We start from the raw sequence: 20,209 nt of genomic DNA, 5'->3' as shown, positions 1-20,209 counted from the left end.
ATCAATCAAAGCTTAAGTCAAAAATTATTGGCAAGTGTCGCAACATGGATTTCGCTGATATTCTTTCCACAAGTAGTGGTAAGAATATGAAGCAAATCACTGTATACTTTGTTTGGCTAAATATAGTTTTGTTTTCGAGAAAATCGATAATACTTGAATACGGCAAAAATGACGCTTTCGGAGCTCAAAATTTACGCCGAGTTTGTTAGCTTCGCGTCAAAAAATAAAGCACTCTGGACGGAAAATACTATTAAATATTGAAGAATGACATTAAATCAGTACATCGAAAGCAATTTCAGCTCTTCGAGTCCTTTTATTTACAAAATATAATTTAATTTATTTGACACAGTTTGATTTGATTCAGAATAGGTCAAACTTATCGCTTTATTTAAAAGGAATGTGCGAAGCGAAATAATTGGTCGAAAATTTGGAATTTGAAAGATAAATGATTGTTCTTTTCGATTCCAGAAGGATTACCTGGGGAAATGATTAAGCTAGTGCGATGCTTTCGAGTCTCAAAGTTGCCTAAAATTCTTCAATTTAACTGACCCGTGACATAGTCGATCTTATCAACTTTATGTAAACATTTTACGCAAAGGTTAAAATTTCCCCCATGTGAACTTCGAAAAAAAGAAATAGACTTGCCAACCTGAGTGTTTGCTGATACATTGTAAACGCTGTCTTCTTCATTTACGACAAAACCTAAGCCCGCGGCGAAGTTGGTTATCCGATTTCCTCGACGCGCCATTTGTAACTGACTTCCTCGTCTTGAAGTGATTAGAAAACCGACGAAAGTTTCGCCGACCGAATCGATTTATCTGCCACTGCCTGCTTCAGAGTTCGAAATTTATTTAAAGCAAAATACTACACACGCCTTTTTACGTTGATCAGTTAACACTGGACTGCTATTATCAAGAATGCGTGGAAAAGAACTTACTTAATCACTTCAAGACGAGGAAGTCAGTTACAAATGGCGCGTCGAGAAAATCGGATTACCAGCTTCGCCGCGGGCTTAGGTTTAAAGATCGTATTAAAATGAAGAAGACAGCGTTTACAATGTATCAGCAAACACCAAGGTAGGCAAGACTATGTTTTTATTGGACACAGTCGAAGTTCACATGGGGAAAATTTTAACCTTTGCGTGAAATGTTTACATAAAGTTGATAAGATCGGCTATGTCGCGGTCAGTTAAATTGAAGAATTTTAGGCAACTTTGAGACTCGAAAGCATTTCTCCAGGTAATCATTCTGGTATCAAAAAGAACAATCATTTATCTTTCAAATACCAAATTTTCGACCAACTATTTCGCTTCGCACATACTTAAATAAAAGCGATAAGTTTGACCCATTTTGAATCAAATCAAACTGTGTCAAATAAATTAAATTATATTTTGTAAATAAAAGGACTCGAAGAGCTGAAATTGCTTTCGATGTACTGATTTAATGTCATTCTTCAATATTTAATAGGTATTTTCCTTCAAGAGTGCTTTATTTTTTGACGCGAAGCTAACAAACTCGGCGTAAATTGAAGGACGTGTAAACAGGGTATCAGAGTTATTTTTTTGGGTACGCGTACTAATTTTATCCGAGCCGTGCCACAAATTTTCTGCCGTGTAAATGGGGCTTTATTCAATCTTCCCGCCGTATCTACGGGTACGGGTACCGGTAATTAATCCGTACTCGTATGCCCGGAAACGGGGGTATCTTATGCTCTCTATTTCTGTCAGTCAACGTGTCTCTCATTTTAAATGAGAATTGGTGACGGTTCTTCAATTTCGTATCGCTGGTTGAATTTTACTTTGATATAACAAAGACTCGGCTATTCCTTCATGTTTGGCATTTTCTTGACGTCCACCGAAGCAAACTGATTTTTTGCTGCGTTTTACTTTCCTCTTTTTACACTCGTCGTTGTTAAAACTGCTGGAGAAAAAAAATATCAATCTTATCAACTACTTAAAGCGCGAAAGCTCACGCAAAGTTCTTGCACGTGGATGCAAAGAAGACCTGAATTGTAGCTGTTCTCTGGTAACTCAACTTTCAATTTTGTAGATTCACTAGTACTTTTGAGAAACAAATTATGGTGTTAGAGTCGCTTTAATTTGGTTTTCAATCCGAATGAAAAATTGCAGGTATCGACAGAGGTTAGGTTTCGAAATTATGTTGGTTTGTTTCGACAGAAAAACTGACTCGTATAAACATGTAATACAGTTTGTTTTGACATTCTCTAGGCAAAAAAATTCCTTAGCTTAATAATCGAAAAGCATTCAGTCGGCTTTAAATATGTCAGGTTTTCTTTCACTATTCTTTTACGGGCATGAATTGCTTCATTTGTGAACTGGATGGAATTGACCAGCAAGATAAGATTTTCTTGTTTAGGTTTCCCGGTTTCAGGTTGAACGGGTGGATTGTGGAATTCTTGACGCCGACCGTTCACTTTTCAAGACAGTAAAAACGATCGCAATGCAAGCTATGAAAACGCTACGCTACGCTACGCTACGCTACGCTACGCTACGCTACCTACCTACCTACGCTACGCTACCCTACGCTACGCTATGCTACGCTAAGCAAGCTATGAAAAATTGATTGCTTAAAGGCTTTAAAAATCGTTATGACATAGGGTAAATTCATCACTTTTCCAACAGTTTCCTTGAAGCTAGGACCGGAATCGTAAGTATCCCTTTTATTATTGTTTTAAGCTTTCACTTTTGTTTATGAAGTCATAGTATTTTAGCATCGTAAAAGTCAGCCTTTCGTTATAGCTTTAACGAGCAAATCACTTCATTCTTTAAAATAGCAACGTGCTAAAATTATATTTGATTTTTTTCATATTTTTACACATTTCTCCTCATTGTCTTTACCTTTTCATCGTTTTTCTTTGATCCACGTGAAAATTGTTTATACGGAGTGGCAATCCAAAAAATAACGTTTAACGTTATTTTTCACATGTTACCTTTGCCGTGTATTTTTTATTCCATTTGACCTATAGAATTTATTTTTCTTTTTAGTTCAGTGACAGCTTATTAGCTTAACGAAAGTTAAAATTTATTGTATCCAAGCAAATGAAAAAGAAACATTTTGAAACGAACGTGTCTTGTTAAGTCCTTGCCAAGTTCTTTTATGTTGTTTTGCTGCTGGGTCAACAGCAGTTCGTCGCTTACTCCTCATTTGTAAAGACCTTCACTGCATCCTATCAAAGAAAGTCTTTCTCCTTCGCATAGATATAACAAGAGAAATCATTAAAAGCGCTTCGACTCCCCTGTTTTTTTTTTTTTTAAATATTGCGCGCTTTTGTAATTTGAATCTTCTGAGTTAGCAGCTTAAATTTTGGTTAAATATAATAGTGAAAACGGTTCCCACGTTGAACTAGTAAATGTCGGTCCGTAAACTAGGGAAAATACAACTTTAGTGACATAATATGACCTTATTTAAAAAAATTCTAAATACTCCTTTTTGTTCGTTACATAACTAAAGTTTGCTCTTATTTTGGCAACTAGATTATGAAATATGGCGTGATGGGTAAAACATTTCAAAATTAAACTATGTCTTTCATTGTTAATGACGTAATGTGGCCTTTGTTGAAATAAAATATATATTATTTCTCTTTAAGGAACCTTAATTCAAGTCGCTTCCTTCTTTGTTTGTTCTTTTCTCGGCAAAAAGGTTTTGCGATTTATGATAAAACACGTGATGAAGACGCCATGTACATAAAACACTTTTACATATCTGCTCTGACTTCCCTCAGAGCAGGTCAAAGCTTCCGTTCCTGCTATGCATCAAGGAAATCGTGTCATCTCATGTCGTGTGTAAAATAATGGGCCTTTTTTTAAAATGACATCAGTAGCATTTCCCTCATTACTAAATAAGCAAAACTGGTTGATCGCTCAATAGAGGATTGTGGCATTTCTGCTTTGTTACCTAATGCCAATCGTTTTTCCCTACTTGCACAGATCAAAAACGTAGACAATAAATCTGGTAAATACATGTTATATTAAATTTCAGTATCTCTTGTAATTTCAAACTCGATTTTCGTTTTCAAATTGTAAATCGCAGGATCGCTGAGGTCATGAAAAATTTATTAGTGACATTTCCTTTCCCATTAAAGGCAATATAAAAAATTCATTATTGAGATGCTTAACGTATCATAACACGAAACAACATCATTAGTCGTTTAACAACTGCGTCGAAACCAACAGCTAAGAATTGTAAGTATTTCTGTCTCTTTTTACCAACCTTCTAAAGCTCTTTTTGCTTAAGATTTCTCAGTGCTTAAGAAACTTTTAAAGTGTAACTTTCGCCCGGGGGGGTACTCCCATATGTGGCCTATATAGGTATGTGCCGCCCGATAGGGTATGGTTTTTGAGGTTCTCAGTCCTTAAATAGGCTATCATTTTTGCTCCTTTTGACAATGTGTTCCCGGTGTGATCCCTAGATAGGGTACCTAAATTTTATTAGCTAAAATAAACGCCCAGCTAAACGAAAAAAAGGTATCTTAAAACTGAATTTTCTGTTCAGGTATTAGAAAAGCGATTTTATAAAGATTTGTGTCTTGTCGTGCGCGGTTAGCCGTTATTTGGGTCGTCATGGAATGCTTCTCCTCCCCTTGAATAGGGTGTCATTTTTCGGCTTTGGGCCTAAAATAGGGTATCAATTTCGCTTTCTTTATCCTTAAATAGGGTCAGGGTTTAAGAACCTTGGCGGCACACCCCTATCCGAAATTTATGGGAGTACCCCCCCCCCCCCGGGAACTTTCGTTGTATATTTAACGAGCTGAAAAACGATTTAGTCATGAAAACAGCAGTGAAGTTTCCTTCATTATATGATAATTATTCTTGAAAAAGGATATCCTTGGTTGCAAAGTGAAGGTGTCATTGTCGTGATTATTTTAGCAGCATTTGATCAACTGAAAATTCTCACGTATTCTATGGCATCATATTAAATCAATAGGCTTTATATGTATGACCTATTATTCTTGATTAGAAGATTTATTGTAAACTGATACTAAAAAAAGATCTGATATCGTTTAGCTCTCACTAAAAATAATCAAAGTTGATTTGGCATAGAACCACCGTGCCGCAGTTTCCTGCTTTAATTGGACGAGTTAGGTTGAATTCAACTGAAGTGGCATTGAATGTTCACAATGTTTTACTTCATTGTATTTTACAAATATTTCATCTTTTTTTTAATTCACTTTGTTGTATAATAATAGTAAAGACGATCGAAAGTTACATCTAGCTACCTGTAAACAATTTAACTGCTCTTTCTGTTGCTCCTAAAACTCCAGACCTCGGGCTGCAAAATAACACACTCGCGAGGCAAAAATTTGCCTAACGTTTGGGGTCAAGAATAAATATGAAAACAAATAGTTCTTGCTAAGTTATCGACGCATCTTTTCGAATTTTATAATTTCTATTACCTGCTTTCGATTCTTTGTGAGTAGGTTACTGTTTTCAACCAGTTGAAAACTGTTTCCAAGTTTGCTATCCTTAATATAGTAGTTGGAATCTACTATAGTGTTAAGTTGCAGGACGTGGAAGCAATTCGTTAATATGATATTTTTAAATTGTCTCATATTTAGTATTAATCCATATAATAATATAATATAAGAGAAAAAGGATCGCAATAGGCCTTATCACGGTTTTCGACGCCATCTTGACGAGTAGGCAAAGCGGGGAGAAATTACAGTGTTTCTATGGGAATCCGACGGCAAATATCCTCTACAAAAATTTAATTCTGGACAACTTATGAATTGTAAAGTTAAGATACTAGGCAAAAGTATTTATTCGCCGAGTTTGAAGGATGTAGCTTGGCTAGAAAGCGTTCAGTTTCGATTCAGTTACGTTTTCAATTTCCCCATATGTTTGTCTGTATTTTTTTCCGCATGATTGACGCTGTTCGCGGGAAAAATTTAAGACAAATGTATGGGAAATAAAAAATGTAACTGAACGCTTTCCAGCCCTGCTACATCCTTCAAACTATGCAATGACAAAGTTAAAACTTTGTCATTAAAGATGTGAATATTGTTCATCGTGGTGTAAGTTAGGAAATTGAAATTCCTGAAGCATGGATACCTACGATCAGAAAGCATAACAGCCGTTCAACTACAAAGCGGACCTCTGAGGGAACATTGTCTGTTAGTCGGAATAATAATGAGGATCGAAATGCACCAATCACAGCGAACCAACGTGCATAAATAGCGACGCGTAAACAATCAACCTCATCGCCTGATGAAGACTAGCAGTATTGCAGTCGAAACGTCGCGATCAACATCTCAAAGTGATTCTATCGTGAGACAAACGAATAAACGTTCATTTTCTATCTTAACTTTACAATTCATAAGTTGTCCAGAATTCAATTTTTGTAAAAGATATTTGCCGTCGGATTCCCATACAAACACTGTAACCTACTCGTCAAAATGGCGTCGAAAACGGTGATAAGGCCTATTCCAGCTAGCCAGATAAAAGTCATTGCGGATGCATCTAACGTGCATGATGTGCAAATTATAACGAGTTTTCGTTCTTGTTATACATCAAGACAATCGTATCATTTCATGGCGGGTGTAAAGTAATGGGTCATTGATAAATGAGACAGCACCTGTTAAAACTACTGGTAGATCGTTAAGAGGGGATTGTGAAATTTCTGCTTTGTTACAATACACATAATTTTTCACTACTCGCTCATATCATAAACGAATCAAACGCAGGGAAAATACAAATACGTGTTACCTTCAATTTCTCCTCTCTTGTCATTTCAAACTCAACGCTTATTTTCAAATTCAAAATGATAGGATCACTAAACTCATAAAAAAAATAATTAGTGAAAGTCCGCCTAGTTTCCAAGCCCCTCGTCCGTGTAGTGCTGTCAAATATGGCTGAGCGATTCGCCTCCGTTTCCGAAGAGGAATTGAAAGTTTTGATCGAGAATAAAGATTTTAAAAAACACCAAGAGAACAACAAAAACAATTGTAAAAATTCTGAATGATTATTCGAGGGAGAAGAACCTGGAGGAACCACCAGATAAAACCGCTTTGGCCAATGTTCTGAAAAGTTTTACGCCGGCGCTAGAAAAAGTGTTGGTAAATTGTTTGAAAACGTATAATAAAACAATTATTGAATTCGGTTTTCGCATGATATCGTGAATTATCAAAACCTCGTGTCTGTGTTATCTGCCTCAGCCTTCGGCTTCGGCAGATAACACAGACCTCGGTTTTGATAATTCACGATATAATGCTCAACCTCATCCAATAATTGCTTATTACAAAGCTTACCAATGCTGTCTACCCATAAACCCATTCCGTCTTATCGTTCATGGTTTGAGCTTTTCACGGGTCAACGTTTCTTCAATCAGGTATATTAAAACATGAAAACGCCTCTACCGAAGACATTGAGGACTGCAGTTGAGCCATTGACAAACATCATGGCGGTGTCCACAGCGGTGCCTTGATATAGAGCTCTAGAGTGTGCAGCTTTCCTTGCAGTAGAAGCATATTTTTTAAGCCTTTTCATTATTCTGGAAATAAAAAAACACATTTCACAAATCGTAATAGGGGGATTGCCTTCACCTCCTCGGCGTTTTCAGGCTTTAGCAATACAGCGCAAAATTACCTTAATAGCGGCTACTAATTTTAGCGAATTTTCAGAGCAAGATTTAGCGACTATTTAACTTAGCGACTTTTGAAAAAATTTAAAAGTTAGTAATATCGTGTAAACCAGCTTTTAATGAACATATAGCTAAGATGGAAATAAATGTTAATTAAAAGACCAGACTTACTTGCATTGCAAGAAAGAAGAAAGTTACCGGCATGTAGTAGCTTCTAGTCATTTCAAGTGGACTTTGCTTTATTGTGTTTTCCTTTGGGGTGGGAGGTGGAGGGGGAGGGTACTTAAATTTTGACGGTGACAAATTTTAGCGAGCACAAAATTTCAAATTTAGTAGCGATTTTGCCCAACTCGCTAAAATTAGTAGCCGCTAACAATAGTAACCTTAAGGTATAGAATGATGACGTCATTCTTAGCAACAGGTTTTTTGATTGGCCAGCATTTCGTCCTTATGTCCAGGAACCGCTGTGAGTACAAACGAATATGCCTGCCATTTCACTAATATTGTTTTCCTTTCAATTATCAGGCAATTCTCTTAAAGCTTAAAAGATGTTTATCACTCTGCTGTATTGTTTATTCTTTGGAGCAACAATATGCCTGGGAGTACCGGACCATTCTTCAACGGACAAAGAGACGAAGGTAGCCAAAGCAGTGGAAAAGGCCATGCTGCAAAACCTGGATTGGAAAACCCAACCTAAACCAAAAAAAGGGTTGAAAGAGAAAATACCACAGTCGTTGCTTGACCTGTTTCATAAACAAGTCAATGAATCTGAGGGGACCGGAATGATGAAATCTGACGATGTTGTTCAAGTTCTAGGTTAGTCAATTAAGAGCTACTACACGTACCTGTACGACAAAGGATATTGAAGACATATCACTTTGTATTTTATATTAGAGGGCCACTGGTTTTTCAGTTTTTACTGTTATGTGTTCACCCTCTATAAATAAAGTTGATTATTATTATTATTATTATTATTATTATTATTATTATTATTATTATTATTATTTCACTCTACACGGTAGACCGTCTAGTTTAGGTTTTGGATTGTGTGTATCACGCATTGCAATCGTAAACAATTGCAAACAGTTGCAAACGTAAACAGCCCCGCTAAAATGAGGTATCGCCCATTTTGCCTATTGTTTTTGCGATATTTAACCAGATTTCATGAAATATCTTAGCAGGTCACTTTAATTGCGTTTATAATGAAACAGAATTACTTTTCAATACTGTTTATTATTATTTCCGTAGTGTCATTTGCCGCTTGATAGCGTAGTACTAAGGTCGCAACAGAAACTAAAACGGTGCAAAGAAACAGTACTACCTTAAATACTGTTATCTTCATTATCATTGTTGATAAGAAAGGCCGACACAAGCTCACGTTTTTGATAAAAATCATCAAAATACACGTATAACCACACATACATTTTTTAATCAAAAATCTAATTGACAAGTCGCATTTTAAAAGTTTTAAAACCATAAATAACAGTTTTAAAACTCTCCTCAAGGCGTCAACTCTGTCCCCTCAAGAACAATCATCAACTCTTCACGAACAAACGATTGCTTTGGGCCATCTTTCAGAAAATATATAACAGGCTCATCTTTATTTACTACCAACAAATTAACAATTGGTTCATGCTTTAGCGTGCTCCATCGAGTTATGGAGCACGCGGGAAGTTTGGAGAGCACGAATTAAAGAAGCGGAAGAGTTGCCCGAGGCGATAGCCGAGGGCAACTCTAGCTTCTTGAGTGCTCTCCAAACTTCCCAAGTGCTCCATAACTCGATGGAGCACAGCTAAAAGCATGAACCAATTGTTTTATAACATTTCCGGTGGAATTGTGCATCAAAACCGGCCGCGGGAAAAAAACTGTGTTTATTGTGTGCAGTGTGAGAACATAAACTTTGCGGTCGAGCAATAAATTGCACATGTACAAGTTTACACGATTAGAGCAGTTTGTGTCAAATGGCTGATAAATTGACTAAGTTTATACGGTGGCAGAGCGAAGAAAAAAAATGACAAAAACAGCAAATACTGCTGTTGATTCTGAGACAAGTTTTCGCTGAATTAAAATTAAAATGTTTACTCCCGCGTGGAGTAAACATTTTAATTTAAACATGCTTAGTTTTAAGTATTTTTGTGGACCGATTTTATTTGTAATTGATGTAAATAAACATTTTTGAAAACGGTAGTTGAATGAAGCGCCCGATGAAGTTAATTTTTCCCGAGCGGCAAAATCACAACAGAGCCGTAGACGCTTTGGTGTAATGCTTAAAACGCAAAAACTTTCGTCAGGCAGCTAGTTTTTAGTGCCATCGAGCTGTTGTCATTCATAGTTGGCCCATTCTTCCACGTTAGGGCAGTGAAAAAAATGATTTTCGTCCTTCGAGACTCGCACGTTAGTTGTTGTTGTTTGAATGAAGGAAAGCACACAAACAACTTTGACGGCAAAATCGAATTTATTTTCTCTTTCGCTCTCCGTCTCGTAATAAGAAACAGCTTACCTTGTAGCTCGTATCCTTGGGAAAATATTGAAAGGATTCACTTTTCATATTCCGAAGATAATATGTCATCGCTTTAGCAAAACACCGCAGCGTATGAGCTTTACTCAGTGAGATTTTCGCTCGTCGATTACGTCATCAGCGTGCTCCATCGGGATTTTGAGCACGCTTACGTTTACTGAATTTGATTGCGCGGCTCTGCTAGCTATGTTATAATCAATATTGTAAACGTTTTATAGACCAATTAGGATCAGTTGCCCTTCTATTACCACCCTCTAACTTACCAAGTTCATAAATCTCACCGTCACACCACCATCTAACCTGTTTTCCTCAAATCCTACAGCTCTTTTATACTTTTTAACCTCTCTCTCAACATTCTTTTCTTTCACTCCATCAACAGGTTTTCTTTACCAAACAATCTAGTTACTTCATTATTTAAACTCTTCACAACTTCTGGCAATCATTTTACCCATTTATTATATCTCTCTCGAGTAGAAACTGACTTACTCTAATAATATACAAGCAGCAATTTCTCCATTCTGATTGGCTAAGAACACGTCAATTTATCCCAAACCAGTGCAAAAAGTGTAATTGGCAGTGCAAAACGTGTAATTGGCAGTGCAAAAAGTGTAATTGGCAGTGCAAAACGGTGTAACATCTTGAACAAACAAAATGGCGGACGAAAGTGAGACAAAATTTAAACTTAATAACGCAATTTTAATTAAAAGACTTGAAAACGACGCAAAGTACAGAAGAACAACAAACATTACTTACTGTAAAAGACGTAGAATTATCAAAAAGGCAAAGAGGACAAGACATAAACTAAACTCGAAACAAGAAGCTTGAGAAGCTTGAGAAGCTTAAAATCGGGCGCTTAATAATTAGCTATCTGTTTTGACTTGAAAGGCAGGGTACAGTACAGTATAAATCACTGCAAGAACAGCCACTTAAACCTATTCAGGCCGGGGGGGGGGGGGGGGGCTTTTGAGGCCCTCGCTGACTTTTGACGCTTATAACTTTTTCAAGATTCAACCAAACGCTGCCAAACTTTGCGCGGTTATCGAAAATTTATCTCGCAATAATTTGGTAGGATTAGTTATTGTGCCAGTAACTTGAAATTACCATGGCAACGTCATTTTGACAGGCTTGTTTTCCCAAATTTGAATTTTTCGTGTTTCTATTTAATAATGAAAATCTGGAATGTTTTCAAGATTGCATTATTACTTAATGACATAAATGGTCTCAATTTATAAAAATATATTTCGCACAATACAAATAAACGATTGAACTAGACGTCTAGAAAATATAAATTTGTAACACTTAGCAAAGTGCAGCCTTTTAATAAAGGCGGGGTTTTACCTGAAGACCAAGTTTTCCAACGCTTTAGGTGGCTGACGCATTTCAGTATTTTCCAGTCCTTACACTTTAATGGAACAGTATACAACTCCTAATCAGGTACTATTGTCAAGAAAATGATCACAACTTATTGACCAATGATTAGGTATTTGTTTCATACCATTACTGTAATAGAAACTGGTGAAGAATAGTAGTACTGACCCAAAGTATAAGGGCTGGAAAACACTGAAAACCATTTCAGCCGCGTTTCAAGGAATCCAAAAAAGCTTTACTTATCCCATATATATTTGTTTTGCAGTATTTTGTTAATTTTTGAACGATTTTGGGGGATGTCTGGGAGGCGATAGTTTTTCTCAAAGGATTAGTAAAATGTAGACAAATAAGAAATATTGAAGATTTAATGTGATTTTAAAATTTGAATTTGAAGTTAAAAATTGGTGGACGGACACCAAACAGTCTCCTGACAACCCGGAGTGCTCTTGCGAGGGGGTCAACTGTTTGAAGGTGTTTCCATTCTTTTCTTCAATCCCTTCTTTAAATCTCTTAAAGTTCCATTCAAATTCAGCAACAGAAGTCAAAGGTTGCGTGATATAACCAAGCATGGATTTTAATTCTCCCTCCCTTTCCATCTCCTTAGCCTTTCACCCCCACCTGTCCCTCCCTTTCTACTCTCATTCAATTTAATGTTTGTTTAAATTTCCTAACCAATTAAGTATCGTACTAATCTGTGCCAAGCAATCAGATAATATCAGAAATTTGCCTTAATTTTGATCTCCCATTCCAAGACCTTGGAGTATAAACCGCTAATAAAACAAAACACACTGATAATAATTCTCTGAGGTTATACACCTTGCAGTATTAACGTACTAACAAACTTGATAACAAGCCCCATGTCGTACTAAAGATTTTTACTGATCAACATAGAAAATGAGTTCACAATGGTTTGTTCCCAAAACGTTTTTTACTGTACAGAGGGTCTGTTTATTGACCTGTAACTTGTATACCGTATTGAAAAATTCAGAACGAACCGACTTCTGCCCTCTACCATACAGCCGTTTACTGGCAGTCTTTGAAAATCCTGAATTTCGTCAAAATGAACCAAAATAAAGTTTTAAAATTTCCTTTATCAATATGGTTCTTATCTTTTTATTCAATTCTATAAACTGCTTTTATGCAGTACTGTCCACAAAGATTTCAATTTCCTCAAAGTTTCGGGACAAATGGATACAAAATATTTCGTGCAGAATGTAATTTGATTAAGCGAATGTTTTCACGTCTATAAATACTTCAAGCAGTGAATGAAAAACCGTTTTGTTTTCATCGATGAGAACCACTTTCAAATAGTTATGCATAAAAAATAACAATCAGATCAGAATACAATAATTATTAATGTAAGGTCTGACGCTATTATGTCTCGGCAGAGATACTTCTTTTTTGCAAGTTCAAATGTATGCAAATTTCGTGTGAAATGTAATTCGATTTCATTGTCTTGTTTACAAACTCATTCTCAAGAAAGTTGTATTTTCGTGAATAAAACCAATTGGCCTGTTTTTTTTCCTGATCATGTTTGTCTGTGATTTTTACCAAACATGTGGTCTATTTTTCGGAACTTTAAGTTGTACAAAAATTCCTATTTTAAACACAGATGTCACTTCCGGAATTTCTCATCTAAAATTCAATTGGTATTTAATTATAATTATTCGAAGTTTTCATTTTCAAGTCATCTTTTTATTCGATAGCTTTACTGATCTCGTAAAAAATTCATTCAAGTTCACACCAATACTGTACACTGCCAATGTTTTGCTGATGTCTTGAGAAGTGTCTTACTAACGTCACTAGTCAAATCTAAAATATATCCAAACCAAGTTGTGCAAACATTCTAATGTTTGTGACAGGCGACTTTGACGCCCAACTGTGCGGAAATGAAAATCGACATACTTCTTGCTAAATATATAAAAAATAGTTTTAAAGTGGAGTCCGCCTCAAAAAAATGTACCGCCAGATCACACTGCTATTTGTAGAAACCTGCAAAGCGTCTAGTTTCAAAAGTTTCCCACAAAAACATTGCGTGACATCAACGACGTTACCCATTTTATTTACAAAAATAGCTTCAACTTGTCAAAGCAACTACAGTTTCACAATGGTGATTATTAGTACTTTACCCCTTAAGCTTTTTCCTCTGTCCTCCCGCCGAAGCAAAGAAGAGAACCAGATTGCAGATTAGCCCAAAAGTCGACCCAGTATTCCTACACGATTTACTGTCAAAACTGAAATGAAACCGATTGGTCCAGGCTATCCCCGTAATTTTTAGCCGACAGGAGACTATCGTCTAGGACGACCAAAGGGTAAACTATAAATCGGCCACGCCCGATTAACAAAACATGCCGTTATGACGCCGGAAATCCAGCTCACGCATACTATACCCCGTGACTCACGCAAACCTCCGACTTACGTGCTACTACAGTCATTCCTTTCTAAACATTTTTTTTTTGACCACCACCGTACCTTTCTACCCAAAAAAATCATGAAACCGCCCGGTTTTAACCTGTTTTAACCTTTCAAAAATTAGAGCGTTCGAAACTAAATAAGATCCGTAATCACAAACAACATACAGCCGTTTACCAGCACTCTTTAAAACTCCTGAAACCCTTCAAAATCAGGCAAAATAAATCTTTGAATTATCAATGTTTCTTATTTTTTATTCAGTTCTATAAAATGCTTTTCATACACTACTGTCAAACAAAAATTTCAATTTCCTCAAAGTTTCAAGACAAAAGAATAACAAATATTTCGTGCACAATGTAATTTGATTAAGCCAATATTATCACGTCTAAAAATACTTCAAGCAATTCAGTGAAAACCCGTTTTTTTTTCGTATCAACGAAAACCACTTTCGAATAATCAATACATGAAAATAACAATAAGATCAAAAGGAAGAAAGGAACCTTTCTAATTATTTGAAGACTTTCAAAGCCGTGATATTATGCATCCCTACCGCGATAAAATTTAATTACAACAAAATCCAAGTTCTCATTTTGAAGTCCATTTTTTTCAGTTGATACCTTTATCCAACTTGTGAAAAATTCCATTCAAGTTCCTATTAATACTGTACATTCCCAATGTTTTGCTCAGGTCTTCAGAAGCGTCTTACTAACCAAATCTAAAATAATTCCAAAACATGCTGTACAAACATTCTACTCTTTGTGACAAACGACTTGACGACCAATTGTTCAGAAATGAAAATCGACACAGTTCTTGCTAAATAAAAAAAAAGTTTTACGGCGGAGTCAGGCTCAAAAAATATACCGCAAGATCACACCCCCATTCATAGTCAGAAACCAGCAAACCATCTAGTTTGCTAAAAAAAAACACTGCGTGACATCAATGACGTTACCTTTTTCATTTACAAAAATAACTTTAACTTGTCAAAGTAAGTGCAATTTCACAATGGTGAATATCAGTACAGTATGGGGCCCAGTTCTCGGCCGGGTCCAGTTCTCGGCCACTTTGTGTTTAACGCGTTTTTTCACACTCCAGTTGAATTAAAAGAAAAAGGTATTTCCTTCAAACGATAGACTGATTCATGTGCTTTAAGTATCTTGAGTTTGATCGTTCAATTCGATATAGAAAGCTCACACGTCGAGTTTACGCGGAGATAGGTGAATTTGCATTCCCGAAAAATTTGTTTGTTTACGGCTCCTTAAAATTCATAGATGTCAGTAGTTAAATTCGTATTTTATCCAAAAGCCCCCACCATACGAGCTAATTTTTGGCATGTGAAACGTAGAATAATTCAGCTTTCTGCTTTAGTTAACTCTTCGTTGAACCGTTGTATTTTTTGGTCTTAATTTACTTCGAAAGTTTTTCTTGCGACGTTTGCGTATTTGCCAGTTCTCGGCCACCCTGCTCGCTATCACAGCTTAGCGCTTGGTTTTTAATATAATTTCATCTGCTGCTGCCAGAATGAAAGAAATAAATGTTTTAAAAATAAAGTTCAATCTTATCTCTAAGTTTTGAGCTGACTCTTGTCTTGTCTATTATTTCTACAACACCTAAATCTTTCAAGACCTTTTCACTGCAAAATATAAACCATCTAAATGCACGGGTCACACAATGCGTTGCTAGAACCTGCACATAGGCAACTAGGCGCGTTAAAATCCTTCTTTTCTAAAGTAAAACAAAGCCTCATAAAAATAATTTGGGATCGATATAACATAAATAGGTTTACAGAGTGATTTTATGACTGTGAAAATTAATTGAGCATTTTTTTTACAGATAATTACGCACAAGCTTTTTAGTGGCCGAGAACTGGGCCAAGGTGGCCGAGAACTGGACCCACAAATGGAGCTTTTATTTTTATTATTGCTCGGGCAAATTAATTTTTGACCGGTCGATAGCTTTACACCAAAAAGCTGAATAATGTAGCTAGCTCTGGGAGAAATTTCAAGTTCCTGCGGTTCTTCTGAGGTAAGAAATACAAGTTTACGTCAAAAGTGGCCGAGAACTGGGCGCCATACTGTACTTTGCCCCGTAAGCTTTTTTCTCTGTCCTTCCGCCGAAGCAAAAAAACACAACCTGATTACACATTAACCCAAAAGTCGACCAAGTGTGCCTGCAACGATTTCCTGTCAAAACTAAAATGAAAACCATTGCGGTATGCGTCACCCGTAGCGGTTTTGTAGCAACCCCAAGCTATCCCCGTCTTTTTGGCCGCGCCAGGAGACTATGCTCTAGGACGACCAAAGGGTAAACTATAAATCGGCCACGCCCGATTAATAAGCTCACGGCCGACGGCCGATAGTAAATTAAAATTCTCGCCGAAACATTGCTTCACTTCTCTGAAGCGAAACGCGAAGAAGTACTGACCAGACTTCCAAGGAACCGGTTACCTAGTTTTGAACACAGAAGGAGCAAGCATTTCATTTCATGATTGTTTAATAATAGCCGAAGCTTGTTTATTTAAAAGCTCGCTCAACAACAAAAGGCACAAAAGATAGTTTTACAACTGTAAGAGGCAAATCTAACCTGTAAAATGTCCAGTGAAATCAGGTAGCAATACGGAGTTGTAGCAGAGTGCTCATCTGTACTAAGAAAATCCGTTCGGTAGATTTTTATAGTTCAGTATTTCAGTTCGGTATTCTAGTTTGACTAATTTGTCAGCTAGAGCAACATGTGTTGAACTGAGGTTGATTTCTGTTCGGGCGAACACAAACACAGCACGGATAAAACGTACCAAAAAAATACCTCTCAGCCAAGAACAGCAGCAGAACCTTAGGAATTTTTTCCTTGCTTTGTCCTTCACGTTCTTCAAATTCAACGGCGAAAAGAGTCAAAAGACTGTTCTGAAAACTTTTCATGCAGCACTTCCAGAGGGTGAATGAATATTTATCACATATATAGCGAGAATTTTGGGCAATAAATCTCCCAAATAGATTTCTATATTTGCTATATTTCACATGTGAGAAAAGCGATACGTCCAATCAGCTTCGCGTATAGCTTTCTTCACATGTGAAAAATATAACCAATCAGCATCTAGAGTGGAACGACCCAACCAATCAAAGCACGAGAACTCAAATGGTTTCCAACGAGGTTGAGCAAACAGCGAGCGGCAAGTTTGTTCCCTACGGCAGTTTATGCTTTGAAAATATGGCTACACGGTTTGTTCCTTTAAAAAACTTTGTCTTTAGAGTACTTTATGGAAAGGCAAGCAAACAGGAACTCGCTAAGCAAAACCGAAAGAATACAGTAATGAGATTATAACGATAAAAATCATTCTTCAAAGGCGGAGCGAAGACAAGCGAAGTGTCGATAAGTGAAAGCGAAGACAAGAATTTCTTCAAAACTTACAACACATCCGCGGACGTTCTAAGAATATTCAAGCACTAGCACCCTCGGGAACACCATGGTAAAGTAGATTGCATTTTTTAATTGTGGATTTGCGTCGCAATTATTGCCTAATTAACCGACTCCTTGTGTGTAATATCGCAATTTTGTTCAAAATTCGCCTGCGTGTTTAGTTGATTCGCTTGTGGCGACGCTTCCTCGATGCGATACCAAAACTTTTGCTTTCAAAAAGTAACGCAATGTGTTTAATTAAATAAAGTTTTTGCAGAAGATTTTGTCGGCAGTAATTTTTCTTATTTGATTAAAAGTGGTTTCGCTTGAAAAGCGATGTGCATTTGCCTGCTTTGTTTTTCTTCCCGCTAGGTCAAACTGTAATATGTCAAAGGTTTATGTATTACTTAACATGAAAAATCGCGTAAACTTTACAATGCTTGAATTCTCGTTATATATATAATAAACAAATTACAGCATAGAAAGTGCTTTGTACGGATTTTTATTCACTCGTTGCAAAACTTTGGAAAACTCACTCGTTCGCTTCGCTCACTCGTTCGTTTTTCCAAAGTTTTGCAACTCGTGAATAAAAATCCGTACGTCGCACTTTCTATGAAGTAATCTATATTTACGCATGAATTCACACGTCAAAATTTTTAGCCAGGCGCTACTCTGAAGTTGTCACGAAAATTATCAAAGCGTGACCGAAATTGTCGCTTGTATATTATTAACAAGTAATCACATGATTTTTCTCGTGCAATTTGGAATAAATAAGCACTTGTAAATTTTTCAAAGGCTACAAATTGCACTTGCCCTGCGGGCTCGTGCAATTTTGTTAGCCTTTGAAAAATTTACTCGTGCTTATTTATTCTAAATTGCACTCGAAATCATGTGATTACTGGTACTTAGCATTTATTTCTTCACTGTACTGACAAAGAAATAATTTTTCACCCAAAGTTCGGTTAAATCTTTCAACGATTCCCTGGTCTCTATGAATATTTATGTTGTGGTTCAAATTTTTCCTTGGTTTAAAATTTTTCAAACCAGTTTGATTTTTATTTCCCTTTGTTTAAGATTATGATAATGAATTTAAGACAATGAAAACTAAAAATCAAACTGGTTTGAAAAATTTTAAACCAAAGATAAATTTAAACCACAACATTTACATTTCCTCTTCTTATTCTCGCATCTTTATCATTCATCAATTTATTCACTCTTCCCATAAATTCTTTTCCCGGATCAACTTGAATTCAATTTGGAAACTTTAATGGTCCCTTATAAATATTTTTAAAAGCCTTTGAAACTTCATTACTTTCTTTACTAGTAAGTGACTCTGCAGCTTTAAATCTGCTTGCAACATCAACTACAGTCAATGCATATTTATAAGTCTTTTGTCCAACCTTATCACGAGGAAGAAATAACAAATCTGCTTGACGAACAGAATTTACTGATTGAATATCAAAAGTTGGTCTTGGAATGTATTGTAGTCTAAGCAAATAAATTTGCCAGATTGCTTGTTTTATTAACCAATTTTTAACTAGACTTTCACTTACACCAGTAAATTTAGATAATTTTTTAATTGCAGCCATTCCTTTAAGAAATCCGTTTGGACAATAATATGCATTCACAAGTTTTTTAACATAGTTTCTAGGCAGAAGGCCGCTAGTCTCATTTTTGTTGGACATTCAGTTTATTAAAGAAATCTACTTATTCCATATCCAACCAACAAAGCACTTGTTCCAACAGAAATTAATTTCCCCTTTTTTGATTCTTACTAGGTTTATAATAATCACTAAACGCCGGTTCTTTTAAACTAATCTTATCAGGATGCATTTGATTGTACAATTTTAATGCATAATCAGTATTTGTAAAATTTTGTTTTGCTTCACATCTTTACTTGCAGCGCAGTCATCGAGTATAATCAGGGAGTATAATCAATGTTTCTCTAGGTTTTGCACTATTTGGATTAAATGTAACTCTGTGAACAGTTCTTTTCATCTTTTAGAGCATTACTTGTTTTTTTTCGAATAATCTGGATTTTTATTTTTTGCAAGTTCCATTTTGATATAGATTATAAAATATTTTTTGATTTTCTGACAGAAAATGTCAGAAGTAACTCTTTTAATAGAAGATCGTGAAAATTACAATTATGATTATAATGAAGGTCAATATGATCCAGATTATTCATTTTAAGATGATGGACAAAATAGAGAATAAGACGGTGAAACTGTAACGTATACTTCTCAGCAAGAATCTTTTGTTGACAATACTGCTATTGGTGTAGTTGCAGCTAACTTTCCAAAAGTTGACAGAGAAAAAGTAAAAGCTCGTTTTAATGAAAGAAAAGGTGAAAGAGATAAAGAGTTTAGTTAACTATAACATTTTTGTGGTTTTAGGGAAGGCCTATTGCTGTATTTCCTGTGTTTCAAAACTCGACAAATTTGCTGTTTTCAACCAACTTGTAGTCGTTCTGTTATACAAGAATTGGTTCATGCTTTTAGCTGTGCGTATATTGAGTTATGGATGCACTTGCGAAGTTTGGAGAGCACTCAAGAAGCTAGAGTTGCTCTCTGCTATCGCCTCGAGCAACTCTTGCGCTTCCTTTGTGCTCTCCAAACTTCCCGCGTGCAGGCTCGATATACGCACGCTAAGCATGAACCAATTGTTAATTAAAATTACCTAGTAGTTTATGAAAACGTTCTGTTGACAGAATGGAATGAAGCTCTTGGTGATCTATAAGTTCCAGCAATAACAACATCCGGGCAGATATTTAACTTTAAAAATTGTTATTTTGATTCCATAAATATTTTGACATTTATGATATTCACCAATACGGCATTCAATACAGTACAAGCAAATATAAACTTTAGATAGCTCACCTTTTTATCTTTTATAGTCTCAGCAGTTATGGCATTATAGTTTTTCT

The 20,209-nt window shown here is 36.1% G+C and overlaps 1 protein-coding gene across 5 annotated transcripts in view; it reads left to right on the top strand.

The window, feature by feature from the left end:
• Window positions 1–1,746: 1,746 nt before the first annotated feature.
• Window positions 1,747–20,209, top strand: part of LOC144636509 (bone morphogenetic protein 2-like) — a 28,379-nt gene continuing 9,916 nt past the window's right edge. For 2 of the 5 annotated variants that reach the window (XM_078495733.1, XM_078495728.1), the window contains exons 1-3: window positions 2,015–2,024; window positions 2,642–2,666; window positions 8,121–8,411. In XM_078495733.1, the coding sequence (XP_078351859.1) occupies window positions 8,144–8,411 (268 nt within the window). In that variant the 5' untranslated portion in view covers window positions 2,015–2,024; window positions 2,642–2,666; window positions 8,121–8,143. Of the gene's footprint in view, window positions 2,025–2,503; window positions 2,667–4,182; window positions 4,202–8,120; window positions 8,412–20,209 lie in introns of those variants that run through there. The other 3 variants (XM_078495730.1, XM_078495729.1, XM_078495731.1) reach the window with 3 other exon arrangements.

Source organism: Oculina patagonica, chromosome 13 (genome assembly GCF_052425735.1).
Source record: "Oculina patagonica isolate OP01 chromosome 13, crgOcupat, whole genome shotgun sequence".
Lineage (NCBI taxonomy): Eukaryota > Metazoa > Cnidaria > Anthozoa > Scleractinia > Oculinidae > Oculina > Oculina patagonica.
Note: the sequence above shows the minus strand (reverse complement) of the source record. Positions and strands in the feature narration are given on the sequence as shown.